Below are 14,578 nucleotides of genomic sequence, written 5' to 3'. Positions count from 1 at the left end.
ACCCAAAATCTAACCCCATACCGAACCTTCACCAATCTAGACCGGCCCGTTGACCAATTGTATGAGCAATTGAAAGCTGTTGGGAAAATTGGCACTATATCTATTAAAACCTATTCCAAAGGATTTCCCATTGGTTACGATCCTCAATCATTTTGTGCCTACCATTCAGGAGCCCCTGGACATTCAACTGCCAATTGCTGGGCGCTTAAGTATAAAATTCAAGACATGATTGAATCCGGAGACATAGTCCTGAGGAGGAGGGACGAACAAGGTCCAAACGTTAGCAAAAATCCTCTTCCTACACACAAGGACACCGTGGGAGTTATTACTATTAATGAAGAGATTGAGGAGCCTACACAATTCATTTGGACGAAGCCGAGATAATGGGAGTCATCGGAGAACCATTCATACTAGAGGAGAAAGCCTATGAAATCAAGGAAAATACCAATCCGTTTATTTTGAAAATGATACCTTTCGAATGTGAGCCTTCAGAGCTGGTGGTACTTGAATTGCCTGAGCAATCTCCTATTCTTAATCTACAAGAGGTCCCATGGAATTATAGCGAGCCCACGCTATTAATTGGAGGAGAAAAGGTGCCCAGAAAGGAAGTGGACGCCATTACTAGATCTGGAAGAATCATAGGGGAACCCGCAGTTGATGAGTCCTCAAAAGTGAAAGAAAATGCTATTCCGACAAAACCAACTGTGACTGATAAAGAGGCCTTCAATTTCCTTAAGATGCTGAAGAAAAGTGAGTATAAGGTGGTCGAGCAATTGGACAAGTTGCCCGCTCAAATTTCTATATTGAATTTGCTTCTAACCTCGGAACTTCATCGAGAAGCTTTACTCAAGGTCCTAACTGAGGCTCAAGTGCCTAAGAATATTCCTGTGGATAAATTCACTCAGGTAGTCAAACATGTTTTGGCTTCAAATCAAATTCTTTTTCTGATGAAGATTTGACTTCGGATGGGATTGGACACAATAAAGCATTGTATATCTCAGTTCGTTGTAATGGGAAGTTATTGCCAAGGGTCTTGATAGACAATGGATCTGCTCTTAATATCTGTCCTTGGAACACTTTGGTTAAGTTGGAATTTCAGGAAGCTAAACTTCGGCCATCTGGCATTGTGGTGAGAGGATTTGATGGCACAAAAAGGGAATCAATGGGGGAAGTGGATTTGGTGCTGGAAATCGGACCTGCCCAGTTTCAAGTTATGTGCCAAGTCATGGACTTCTCAAGTGTTTATAATGTTCTTCTCGGACGGCCTTGGATTCATACTTCAGGCGCTATACCTTCTTCACTCCATCAAATGTTGAGATTTGTGGTGAATGGCCAGTTGATTACGATATTTGCTGAGGAAGATTGCACTATGATCATCAATCCTGCATCGGAAGATGATGGCGACAGAAAAGCTCTGGTTTCCCCTCACCATGTAGCTGACATTGTTTCGGTGGGTAGGGCATCCAAGGACAAGGCGGCAGTGGAAATGAATTTACCTGAAGCCAGTGTTATGATGGCCAAAGAGCTGATTCGAGGAGGGTATGAAATAGGCAAGGGTCTTGGGCGCAACCTACAAGGGGTCTTGGAGCCAATAGAACTTCAAGGAAAGAAGGATACCTTTGGATTAGGGTTTCAACCTACTGCCAGAGATAAGAAAGAAATGTCGGATCGCAAAAGGGCAGAGAAGGAAGGGAGGCAGCTTATCATGAATATCCCACCATTGTATTGTACTTTTCCTTACCCATCAGAGGTGATTAGATCTGAAGTAGACCCAATCGAGGAAGTGGAGTTGGATTATCTGAGCTATTTGTGGGGGTTATTTCTGAAGGGGAGCCATTGGAGGACCCAGGATTTCCAGAGGTGCCTATTGAAGCAATGAAGAACTGGACCAGTGATCTCCTTCCCTCCTGCAGGGAATTTCGGTAAATTAGAGGATTGCCTTTGGTCGACATGAGACAAATCGTTCATACTACTTATCTTTTGTCTTTCAAGTTTGTAAATAGTTTTTAATCAAATGTTTTTCAATGCAAGTCCTACGTTAAATTTCTTGTTAATTAGCATGTCATGATGTTATCCTTTACTTTGAATTTCAATGAAATGCACAGTGTTTATTGTCCAAATTGTTTTAACTTACTTACTATCGTATTTATTTTATTCTTTTTCAGATGGCCAAAAATAAAACACATTGACCCTTTGGATATCACTATTCTGGAATTTGATGATTGTGGTCTCGATATCCCTCACGAATTCGAAATTTTGGAATCCGAAATTCAAGACGAGAGCGATAACGAGGAAAAATCTGAGTCTTTATTAAAGGATTTTGAACAGTATGAGGAGAAATCCAAACCGAACTTAGAAGAAACAGAAGTTGTTAATATTGGCACTGAAATTGAGGTTAAGGAGATAAAAATTAGCATTCATTTGAATAAGAAACAGAGAAAAGAAATGATTGAGTTTTTTACCATGTTTCAAGATGTGTTTGCCTGGTCCTATAATGATATGCCAGGAATTTCAACAGATATAGTGGTCCATCGATTGCCAACTGATCCGAGTTTTCCACCAGTAAAACAAAAATCTAGCAAGTTTAAGCCAGACATGAGCCTCAAAATTAAGGAGCAAATCGAGAAGCAGCTCAATGCTAGAATCATTATGGTGTCTCATTATCCCATTTGGCTTTCAAACCCTGTACCTGTTCCAAAGAAAAGTGGAGAAGTGCGAGTCTGTGTCGATTACAGGGATCTTAATAAAGCCAGCCCGAAAGATGATTTTCCGTTGCCGAACATTCATATTCTTCTGGATAATATCGCCGGGCATGAGATTGAATCATTTGCTGACTGTTTCGCTGGATATCACCAGATTTTAATGGCAGAGGAAGATAGGGAGAAAATTGCTTTTATCACGCCGTGGGGGACTTTTTGCTACCGGGTAATGCCGTTTGGATTGAAGAATGCCGGAGCCACCTATCAAAGGACCATGACCACCCTGTTCCATGATATGATTCATAAGGAGATGGAGGTTTATGTGGACGACATCATCATCAAATCCAAGAGAGCAGAGGATCATCTGATTGATTTGGAAAGGTTATTCGAAAGATTGAGAAGATATGATTTGAAACTAAACCCCGCAAAGTGTGCATTTGGGGCCCCTGCCGGAAAGTTATTGGGCTTCATTGTCAGTAAGAAGGGTATCGAGATAGATCCGGCAAAAATTAAAGCCATTCGTGAAATGCCAGTACCAAGAACCCAAAAGGACGTAAAGAGTTTTTTAGGGAAGATTAACTTTATCGGGAGATTCATCGCCCAGTTGACCCATACGTGTGAGCCTTTGTTCAAATTATTGAAGAAAAATGTACCATTGCGATGGAGTGGAGAATGCCAGCAGACGTTTGATAAGATCAAGAACTATTTATTACACCCTCCAGTTTTAGTGCCACCCAAACCCGGACGACCTTTGATCATGTATCTATCAGTGTTGGACGAAGCTATGGGATGTGTATTGGGACAACACGACGAATCGGGGAAGAGGGAGCAAGCCATCTATTACCTCAGTAAGAAGTTCACTGCGTATGAAGCCAACTATTCTTTTCTAGAGAGGAGTTGCTGTGCTTTAGCTTGGGCCGCACAAAAGTTGAGGCATTACTTGCTCAGTCATACTACTTACCTCATTTCCCGCTCCAACCCTTTGAAATATCTGTTGGGAAAGCCTATGCCGACAGGACGTATGGCAAAATGACAGATGATTCTTTCGGAGTTTGACATTATTTTTACCACGCAGAAGGCTATCAAGGGCCAGGCTGTGGCCGATCATTTGGCTGAAAATTCGCTGAAAGATGATTATCAACCGCTTCACACTTATTTTCCGGATGAGGAGGCCCTGTTCGTGGGTATAGCAGAAGATATGAATGATCAATGCCCGGAGTGGAGGCTGTTCTTTGACGGTGCATCAAATTCCTTCGGGGCCGGTATTGGAGCTGTTCTAGTATCGCCTGAAGGAAAGCATTACCCTGGTTCGGCCAAACTCTGATTTTTCTGTACTAACAATATGGCTGAATATGAAGCTTGCATTTTTGGGTTAAAGATGGCGTTAGAAATGGAGATTAAGGATTTACTAGTGTTCAGCGATTCAGATTTGCTTGTACATTAGACTCTCAAGGAGTGGATCACTCGGGATTCAAAGATCTTGCCTTATCATTGCAACTTATTGGAGTTAGCAAATAAATTTAGGAGTTTGGAGTTTCGGCATATTCCCCATGTCAGAAATGTCTTCGCCGATGCATTGGCCACTTTATCTTCAATGATTCAACATCCAGATGAGTTGGTAATTGACCATATCCAGATTCATCTACAAGAAAAACCTGCTCACTGCCTAGTTGTGGAAAAGTCTTCCGATCGCCGTCCCTGGTACCACGATATCAAGGAATTTCTCAAAATAGGGTCCTATCCCCCTGGGGCCGATACAACTACTAAAGGCTTCTTGCGCAGATTGTCTTCCAAATTTTTCCTAAACGGAGAGGTTGTATACAAGAGGACGTCAGATTTGGGCCTTCTAAGGTGTGTTGATGAAGACGAAGCAGAATACCTGATGAAAGAAGTACATAGTGGAGTGTGCAGATCACATATGAATGGCCATTTATTAGCAAAGAAGATCATGCGGATCGGATATTTTTGGCTTACTATGGAGCATGATTGTGTAGTTTTTGTCAGAAAATGCGTAAAGTGTCAATTGCATGGAGATGTTATGCGCACTCCCCCTACAGAATTACACAGTATGACTGCTCCCTGACCATGTTCGATGTGGGGTATGGATGTAATCGGAGCAATTGACTCTCCCGCTTCAAATGGGCACCGGTTTATTCTGGTGGCAATTGAATACTTCACAAAGTGGGTCGAGGCTGAATCTTATAAGCATGTGACTAAAAAGGTGGTGACGGACTTTCTAAGGAAGCACATCATTTGTCGTTTTGGAATACCAGAGACATTAATCACTGACAATGCCAAAAATCTCAACAATGATATGGTAGATGGATTATGTGAACAATTCAAAATCAGGTATCGGAACTCCTCTATTTACAGACCACAGATGAATGGAGCTGTTGAGGCCGCGAATAAGAACTTGAAGAAGATAATTCTTAAGATGATTGAAAGACACCGTGATTGGCACGAGAAACTCCCTTACGCATTAATAGCATATAGAACTGCTATTCGGACCTCTACTGGGGCAACTCCCTACAGCCTCATGTATGGGATGGAAGCAGTGTTGCCAGCCGAGGTCGAAATCCCTTCATTGCGCATTTTAATGGAGGCCAAGTTAGATGAGGCTGATTGGATCAAGCAACGTCATGAGCAGCTATCTTTAATTGATGAAAAGAGAGTAAATGCCATTTGTCATGGTCAATGCTATCAAAAAAGGGTAGCCCGTGCTTACAATAAGAAGGTCAGACCACGGATATTCACAGAGGGAGATAAAGTGTTGAAACACATTTTGCCAGTACAAGAGGAAGCTAAGGGGAAATTTGCACCGAATTGGCAAGGCCCTTTTAGTGTCCAGAAAGTTTTACCCGGGGGAGCGCTCATTCTCGCAGAAATGGATAGGCAAGTGTTCCCTCAACCAATCAATTCGGATATGTGTAAGAAATTTTTCAAATGATAAATGGAATTTTCCTTTTAAGGTTGATGTAAAGAATGGAATGAAAAGTCAGGCCTTCTTCTTTTTCAATCAAACATTCTACCCCTAATTATCCCTTTTGAGCCTTCAGAGCAAATTATTTCATTTGGCAACCCCTGAGAATTGCACACCCCACACTGGGGCAAAAAAAAAAAAAGGTAAAAGTGACAGAGAAGCAAAGTGAAGGAAATTAAAGGAAAATCTCAATTGAGAATAAACTGGGGCAATTATTAGTTGAGTTAATTTGAAAATGCGATCTCAGGAAATCTAAACATTCGTAAATTCGCCTTCAAGCCTCAACCTTTTCCAAGCACCCCACCAGACCCTATTACAAAAACCAAAAGTCCTGACTTCTGTTCTCTATATTGCCTTCTTAGGATAATTCCTAATCAAGTGGCACATGAAGTCAAAAACACCTTCACCCGTTTTGCAAGGGAGGAATTGTTATACTGATGCCATTGTTTTTCAAAACGCATTTCTGAATTAGTGCGGGCGGCAGACAAGATTTGTTCTTCAGGTGAAAACCCGTAAGGGCGCCTAAAAAAAAATGATGATGAAAAGAAGAAAAGAAAAAAGAAAAGAAATGTGGAAAGAAGGAAAAAGAAAAGAAAAGAAAAATAAAATTAAAAGGGCGGAGGCAACCTTAGTGAAAACCCGAAAGAGCGCTGAGGTAAGGGTTTTACAAACAGGGGTGAGTTTGGATCTGAAAAGCTGGTGACTTAGTTCGTTGGAAATTCTCCTTACATTGTGGTTCTATTTGTCAAGCATTGAACTTCCGAAGATTGATATCCAAAGGGTCAAAAGTGACATTTAGTTCGAGAACTCAAATGTTCGATCTATCAAACACAAGCTTTTGAATTTGAGTATATAAGTTTATTTATTTGAAATGATTTTTCATTCAATAAAAGGGACGGTTGTGTTGCTATTATTAGATTTTTCATCATTATATGCAATTAGAATGTTATTCATGTGTTTCATGGTCCCATTGGTTTTTCTCGTTTTATCAACGTCAATCCCTATAATGTATCGAAGGTAAATGGATACTAAATGACATGTTGGGTTAAGTATGAGAAATTATGGAAGTTTGATATTGTTTGCAAGGCAAGGTTGGAGTACTCACTACGTCAACAAAGAGGTCCAAAATACTCATGTTTACACATCTCTTGAAGAAAGGGTTGATCGAATGGTGGCAGTGTTATCTATCCTTATTTCTTTTCTTGCAGGTCTGACAGTTCAATCGCATTACACTGGGGCAATTTTTAGAAGAAATTGTTTGTCTCTCCTTTTGAAACTCTACAAAAGTCTTGCACAAAATTAACCAATTGAAGGCAGGCTCGGGTGTTGATCCCACTGACCAATTGACCAATTAAAGGCAGGCTCGGGTGTTCATCCCACTGACCAATTGACCGAATGAAGGGTCGGGTGTTCATCCCACTGACCAATTGACCGAATGAAGGCAGGCTCGGGTATGGATCCCACTGACCAATTGAAGGCAGGCTCGGGTGTTGATCCCACTGACCAATTGACCAATTGAAGGCAGGCTCGGGTGTTCATCCCACTGACCTATTGACCGAATGAAGGCAGGCTCGGGTATGGATCCCACTGACCAATTGAAAGCAGGCTCGGGTGTTGATTCCACTGACCAAAAGGAAAGCAAGCCCGGGTACCTATCCCATTGACCGATGTCATGGCAAATCTAGGTTTTATCCCGCTGACTTTCTCATGTTTTAATAACACAGGTGAGTATTTGGTGTCTACGTCTTTGTCTCAAGTTTCTCCGAAACTCAGACAAAGAGGAGCAAACTGTAGACACCAAATTTTTAAATAATTTTATTCTTTTTTTATTTTTGTTTTAGTGATAATTCTTATCTATTTTTATTTGTTAATTTCACGATTTTGGTTTTAGACTTTTAGCATTTGTATAGCATTTTAGATTATTATTATCTATTGTTTTATTTTAGTTTTTATTTTGTATTCGTTTTTGCCCTTTTAGCTCTTTATTTTTTTTTTTTTATTATTATTGTAAGACTTTTTTAGCATAAAATCTGTCAAAAGAAAATTATTCACAAAAAAAAATATATGTTTTATTTCCTTTTACTGTTTATTAATTGAAAAAAGGAAAATCATCAAACACAAAAAATTTTTAGCATTTTATTTATTCCTGGTTTTTGCTCATTTTATTCGATTTTACTTAAAATACTATTTTTGTTTATGCTATTTTCATTTTTATTTGTCAAAAAAAAAAGAAACCAAGCTCACGCACTGTGAGCTACACACGATCCAAGCCCTTCCTCAGTTTCATATCAGAAACCAAATACGCGGAAGTACATAAAATGTGCAGCTCGGTTCCATTTTCTTTTCCACCATTTTTTCCACTGTTTTTCCTTCACCATTGGATCGTGCTAATCCCTGCCCATCTGGCTTTCATCTAAGAGCTAGGAAATATCTAGGAGGAAAAGAATCCAAGGGCCCGTGAGGTAAGTATCAGTAAGGAGACTCTATCGGAGCCCTTGAACGGAGGGTTTTGGGAGTTTGGTTTACTATAAAAGGTTAGCAAAATGGAACCGAAAGAGGAGGAGAATCTGGGGGTGGCGGCTAGGTTTTCTGTAAAAAAAGAAGAAAGAAGAAAGAGAGCTAAGGATAGTTAGGGGGCTGGAGAAAAAAGAACCGAGAGAGAGGCTTTTGACGGCTGGTGGAGTGAGGAAATTAGAAGAGAGGACGGACGAGGAGAATGAAAGTGACGGTTGGAAATCTGGTGAAGGTTGAGGGAGGGTAGAGTAGCGGAGAAAGTGAGGAGCTTTCGGTGAAGGAAAAAGCAAAAAAACTGGAAAAAGGGAGCCGAGGGAGAATCTGGAAAACAAAAGAAAGCAAGAGGGATTGAGTAAGCTAGGCTCTGGGTAGAGAAAGGGAGAGTTTCCAGGCTGAAGAAAGTAGCTACGGGCTAGGTTGGGAAAAGGGGTTTCGGCTAGAAACCAGAAAAGAAAAGGAGGGATCTTCGACTAGCGGCATCAGCGCTGGAAGCCTCTGCAATTCAGTTCGTGGATTTGGTTTTCAGAAACGTTCGATTTCTCGGGGTCTCTTTTGTTCATTCAGCAGTCTAAGCACTCTCAGGTAATCATGGGCTTTTCTCAATTTGGGTTCGACATAATTTTCGTAGAGATCTGAACCCTTTATGCACGATGTTCTTCTTTTCTTAAGTTCTGCCGATACTTGATGACGATGACTGTGATTATTGCTTGGTGATGTCGTTATGTTGTTGATAAGCTTGGTGGCAATATCTTTCGGTCATTTGATGTGAATCTGAACTAAGATTTCAATTAAAAAGTCATAAGCAGATAGTGTTTCCCACATGTGTAATTTGATAAACTAAAAATCACATCTTGGGTCTTTTGGTGGGATTCCTGTCTGATATGGTTGTTAATTTGGCTGCATGAGGTTGCTGAGGTTTCTGGAATGGCTTGAATTTTTTTTGGGTTTTGCTTGTCGGTATTCCACGTCTGTGTTTGCTGCGATTTAAAGCAGCAATGGGCGGCATAACAGCAGGCCACAGCATGGCATTTGTTCAATGCCTGTTGCTGCATTTTGTTCGACATATTAGCTAAAGTTTTGTGTTATAGGCAGTAGCTTTAAGTGTAGTTTTCATTCTAAGTGTGTAGCCTCTCATTTCGAGTTCAGTGTTTGATAATGAGCAGGCTTGTAATGTTGAGATAATTTTTGCCGGCAAAAGTTTTAACTAGAAACTTAGAAGGAACTTGTGGTTTTGATGTTTTCCTTATTTTTCTATCCTGCTATACTTTTGGGTTGGGGTTCATTTTGATTCAAGTTGAAGATGCATGCCTTTGGTTTGTGATCTAGATTCGGTCATCAACCTCATTAGAATGATTGGATTTGGTGCATAAATTACTTTGCTCATAACAAAATGGATAATGCTGATTTTCTGTGTTTGATTAAGAAACCGAGGAAGTTCTAGAAAGTTTTTCCAGATTTGCATGCATGACAGAGCATAAGAATGAGAAGTTTGATATGATTTTGAGTTTGGTTTTTTATTTGAGATGGATTGTGTCTGTGTTTTTTGATAAAAAATGATGCTTTGTTGTTCATGACAGCAATAGCAGAAAATTTTTCAGATTTACATGTTCCTATTCTAAATTTTGCTTTTCTTTCTTGGTTTGTTTGAATGTTGAGTCCCGTGAGTTCGTTGTTTGGGATCAAAGCTTTGATGTTGGGTCGGGATATGAGCTGGGTTTTGATGGAAAGATTGTGTTAGAATGAACACTACAATTGTAGCAAAAATGTGTTTGAAAAATTGCAGAAACCAAGCACCTGTGGGGAAATTCTTGTTCAATGCACCTGAGTTTGTAATCAGATTTTCACCTTGAGATCTTTCTTTTGTATGTTAATATTACGCCTTAATGATGAGTTGAGGTTTGGAGGGGTTTTGGCGGACGAACAATAAGCTTGGTTCAAATCTTTGTATGGAAACATTCGCACAAGAACGAGCTGCAATTTTGCAGCAGAGACTAGCGAAGAGAATTGCAGATGAATGTTTCTTTCGTTGCATGCATGCAAAAGGGTTTTCATAATATGCATTTTAACCCTTTGAGTTTCATTTAATGCTTCTATGGCCCATAAGATTGAAAAGATTAATCAATTGGATCCCTTTTACATGATAGTTTGCCTTGATATGTTTTCATGTGAATTGCGGATAGATTTCAATGGATTTTTTTTAGGATGAAATAATGAAAGTTTAATAATTTGGAAGAATTTATATTCTTGGTTTCCATTTGATTTAAATTTTCTTAGCTAATTTTGTCGTTTAATCCTAATAAATAATTTTCCATTCTTCTTTTGTGATTTTAGCATTTGATTGTGACGGATTCCACCTTAAACCATTAAATTTAGTATTCCATTTTAGACTCTTGAAACTTTTTATTTGGGACCGTGTTTGCTTACACATGGATGGTTTATTCCGTGTTTAATTTGCATTTCGTGTTTAATTTTCACTTTTGTGTTTAATTTTTGTTTCATGTAATTAATTGTTAATTAAAGTGATGCCTTGACCCTTTTCTTTATTTTGGTGGGTAAATAAGTAAATTCATTTCATTAGGACACCAACTCAAGGGAGGTACACTCTATCCCTTATTTTTACTTTATTTGACCCTATGTGTACTTATGTGATTTATGTGTTTAATTGCATGCCTTTGGGAATGTTTTTATTTTATTTATTTATTCGCTTTAGTCGTCTTAAGTTTCGCATATTTATTCTAGCTTCAATTTGGCGATTTAAAAGGCATTTAAATGCCAAGTTGTAATAGTTAGGTTTATTTTTTTATTTATTTTCATTTCCCCCGTTAGATTGTAGTAGGCTTCCCCCGAATGTAATAGTTAGGGCTTTATTTGCTTTATTTGCCTTATGTGTGTTTTTGCATGCTTATGTGCTATGTGTTACCGCTTTCTTAGGGTCTTGTATCTAGATATCATGCTTATGTGTTACATGCAATACGTGATTTATGTGTTTACATGCTTTTATTAGGTTTTACATGATTTATTTGGTTATAATAAATGCGTGTCGTCACCACACTAGTCCAACGCTAGTTGTGGCCGTCGTTCCCGAATTTGCACTAGTCCAATGCTAGTTGTGGCTCTTTGTTCGATTTCTCATTAGTCCAACGCTAGTGAGAAAGTAGAAATATGGGCTAATTCAACGTTAGACCCTTAGGAGCCCTTGGCGCATTAGATCACGATTGTATGTTAAAACCGCTTCATTTCATGCATATTTTTCACTTTTCTAGGGTCTTTTATCATTTTGCATGATATACCCCTTGTACATATAGCCCTTATCCCTAAATTTCCCATATATATACCCCTATGTATGATACATGACATTAGAATTGCATTTCATTTTTTAGAAATAGGATTAGGGTAGTGCATTTGCTTGATTAGATTAGGAAAACCCCTTGAATATGGGATATGGACGAGTTTGGTTTTCTAGCCTTAGCACGCTCGTATTCCCTCTATTAAAGGGAAAATTGAGTCACGAACATTAGTCCCCCGTACCCGACATGATGCACTCCTTTAAGACATGTATATTTCTATAATTATTTTATCTTTTTTTTTCTTTTCTTGGAGTCCCATATTTTTGCATCATTCGTGACTTCTCCAAAGAGTCACTATTGGGCGTCACAATTAATGTGATTGGCACCATTCAAGTTTTGAAGAGAAATTTTGACCCCCCGATACCCACCTAGGTCTAGGGTTTGCATCCATATAGTACATCCAAATGTGATAAATTTTTAGGATAAATTAAGAAAATCTTTGGCTAAATCAAGCAACTAGTCTTGGCTAGGTCGAAAAGGGTGACTCGGATTTTTATCCTTGCCTTCCCTTTCTTCAAATGTAACTCCCGAACCTTTTTCTTTGATTTACGTAGACTAGGAGTCGTTTAAAAAGGTTTTTTCTACTTTTTCTTTTGAAAAATTCATTTTTAGGTGACTTGGTACACCTTAACTCTATATCAAGTGGTGACTCTGATTTTTATTTCAAAAATCCTTTTTAAACTATATTTTGGGTCAAATCGTCGCATTTTCATGTCCCATTTAGACCCATGTTTTTCATTTTCTTTTTAAATCCAAAATTCATTTTCCAACCAAAAATCAATCAAAAGTCATTTTCCTAAACTACTTTATTTATTTTTCTTATAAAAATGGGGCGCGACAATCACCATTAAAAATGTAACTTATGAGATTTATGTCTTGTTTTTGTAACCTATGTAATGATTAGGTTTTAAGAATTTATTTATTAAATTTTGACTATTATACAATGAACTAGACCTTTTTCAAATTTTGTAACTGAAAAATATGACACATTTATTCCATTTAATGGTGGTATTCTAATACTCCTAAAATTTTACCCCATAAATAGAGGCACTATCAACCAAGTTTGATACACCTTTCTTGCTATTTCAAAAACTATCTTCCTCTCACTTCTATTGGGCATTAGTTAGGTGTTGAGAAGAGCTTTAGCTTCTCTAAATTGTATAGATTTAGTAGAAGCAACAGCAGAGGCTGGGCTGTTGAATCCCAGAGGCGACGTGCTATCAACCTTCTACACCGGGTATAATCCCAAGAGGGACGTGAATCGTCTTAAGAGAGCGACCTAGTCCGTGCCTCACCTAGCCAAAATTACTTTATTTCTCTTCCTTTGACTTTTGTTTTGCAGGTTGATCGTGCATATCAAGTTCTAAAGGAACAACAATTGTACATTCGCAAGGATTAAATAATTCAATTGTAGGTTTCTCCAGGAAATTTTGAGCCTCATATGGAGAAAAGGATCAAGGTTTGTTTTTTATTCTATGGTGATAGACGATTTAATACTACCACGCAACATTGATTGCCATAGTTTGAGAAGGTAAAGCCTGAATAAGAATATGGTTTTCAACCGCTTGGGTGAGGTGGCGCTAGTGGCAGAAGAGCCCCTAGTGGTAGAAGATTACTTGGTGATGAATGAACTCGAGTTTGACAGCAGTGCCATTGTGGCGAAGAAGAAGATTAAACATCTATATCAATCTCCCATGCATAAGGATTTTGAATTAGTTACTTCAGAGGTTTTGAAAAGTTCCACGGTTTTGACTATTCTAATATTGCATTCTCAGTACCATACTCATACTTCTATTTATTTGCCTTCCGACCTCTTCTGCCATCTCAAGCATTTGAGAACCTTGCACTTGCATCAACTGAATATAACTCATCTACCTGGTTCAATTGGACATATCGAATATCTATGCTATTTAACCAAAGTTGATTTCCTTCATTTGCTAGAAACACTAAAATTAAAGGGTTGCATGGAACTTTGTGAATTACCCTAAAATACAAGGCATTCGACCAGTTTGTGCCATCTTGATCTTAGCGTCCTTTAGCAATTCACGTGTATGCTTGTAGGTTTGGGATGCCTAACTTGCTTACAAACTTTGAGCGGATCCCCGGTTGGACAAGATGATGGTTATTGTATCGGAGAGTTGGAAAATCTAGTTAACCTTGGTGGTTCATTCTACATATCAAGTCTGAAAAATGTGGCAAATGTAGATGAGGCCATGTGACCTAAATTCAGCAACAAAAGATACATTGTCAGATAAGAATTTCGTTGGTGTGATGCTCATGAAGATGGATTTCAAGTTGAAGCGGAGATGTTAAAATGTCTCAAACCACATTTTGGCCAGAAAGAGTTGAAAATAGTGTTCTTCAATGGTTGTAAATTACATTCCTGGATTAGCAATCCTTATTTTTCTCAATTGGTTGACATTAGTCTTTTCTAGTGTAGAAATTGTTCTTTTTTACCATCACTTGGCAAATTATCATCCATACATTTCTTAAGATATATGGAATAAATGAGATAACTGTTATTCCACACATTCTATTGACATTTAAGGAAAGGTTCATCAATTTGAATAAGCTTTTCTCATAGTCTACCCTGTTCATGTTACCAACTGAATATGAATTTTTATATATTAGGGGAGAACACTTGTATTTTAAGGGAAGAGAAGGAAATCAGGAGTGTTGTTTTAGTCTAATGTAAAAATCATTGTCAATAATCAGTTGACAATGATTTTTATGGAATATTTCTCTTGGAACATCTGTTCAATCATTCATATCTTGTTTTGAAACAAATATATTAATTTGGCTAGGTGTAACTATCAACTATGCTCATTAAAAGGCTCAACACCTTGTTTGGTATCAAAGCGTTGTGGTTTTATATTGGCATCTCTACTTGGTACTTATTGGCTTTTACATTACAAAACTAATAGTTCACAAAAATCTGCAAGGACTTACCTTTTGCACATTGTAGGGAAGAAGGAATCTCTTGGAGCAGATATATAGTTTAAAAGTGAATATAATGTGAAAACTGTTGGAACCTACCC

The 14,578-nt window shown here is 38.4% G+C and overlaps 2 protein-coding genes across 2 annotated transcripts; both read left to right on the top strand.

The window, feature by feature from the left end:
• Window positions 1-383: 383 nt before the first annotated feature.
• On the top strand, window positions 384-3,732 carry LOC140009829 (uncharacterized). Its single transcript, XM_072056163.1, has 3 exons — window positions 384-905; window positions 1,019-1,750; window positions 2,329-3,732. Exons 1-3 carry the CDS (start codon window positions 384-386, stop codon window positions 3,730-3,732), a joined length of 2,658 nt encoding a protein of 885 aa, XP_071912264.1.
• Window positions 3,733-3,735: 3 nt separating this feature from the next.
• Window positions 3,736-4,782, top strand: LOC140009828 (uncharacterized). Its single transcript, XM_072056162.1, has 2 exons — window positions 3,736-3,978; window positions 4,144-4,782. The coding sequence occupies exons 1-2, from the start codon at window positions 3,736-3,738 to the stop codon at window positions 4,780-4,782; spliced, it is 882 nt and encodes a 293-aa protein (XP_071912263.1).
• The last annotated feature ends 9,796 nt before the right edge of the window (window positions 4,783-14,578 follow it).

The sequence above is a fragment of the Coffea arabica genome, chromosome 6e (genome assembly GCF_036785885.1).
Source record: "Coffea arabica cultivar ET-39 chromosome 6e, Coffea Arabica ET-39 HiFi, whole genome shotgun sequence".
NCBI lineage: Eukaryota > Viridiplantae > Streptophyta > Magnoliopsida > Gentianales > Rubiaceae > Coffea > Coffea arabica.
This window is presented reverse-complemented; position numbering and strand designations above follow the sequence as displayed.

Excerpts from the sequence above, each read along its gene's own strand:
- LOC140009829 (XM_072056163.1), top strand. The coding sequence starts at position 384 with ATGGGAGTCATCGGAGAACCATTCATACTAGAGGAGAAAGCCTATGAA. Across the intron at positions 906-1,018 it reads CTGTGGATAAATTCACTCAG|TTATTGCCAAGGGTCTTGAT; the intron begins GTAGTCAAACAT and ends TGTAATGGGAAG. Across the intron at positions 1,751-2,328 it reads CTTTTCCTTACCCATCAGAG|TATGAGGAGAAATCCAAACC; the intron begins GTGATTAGATCT and ends GATTTTGAACAG.
- LOC140009828 (XM_072056162.1), top strand. The coding sequence starts at position 3,736 with ATGATTCTTTCGGAGTTTGACATTATTTTTACCACGCAGAAGGCTATC. Across the intron at positions 3,979-4,143 it reads CCGGTATTGGAGCTGTTCTA|ACTCTCAAGGAGTGGATCAC; the intron begins GTATCGCCTGAA and ends CTTGTACATTAG.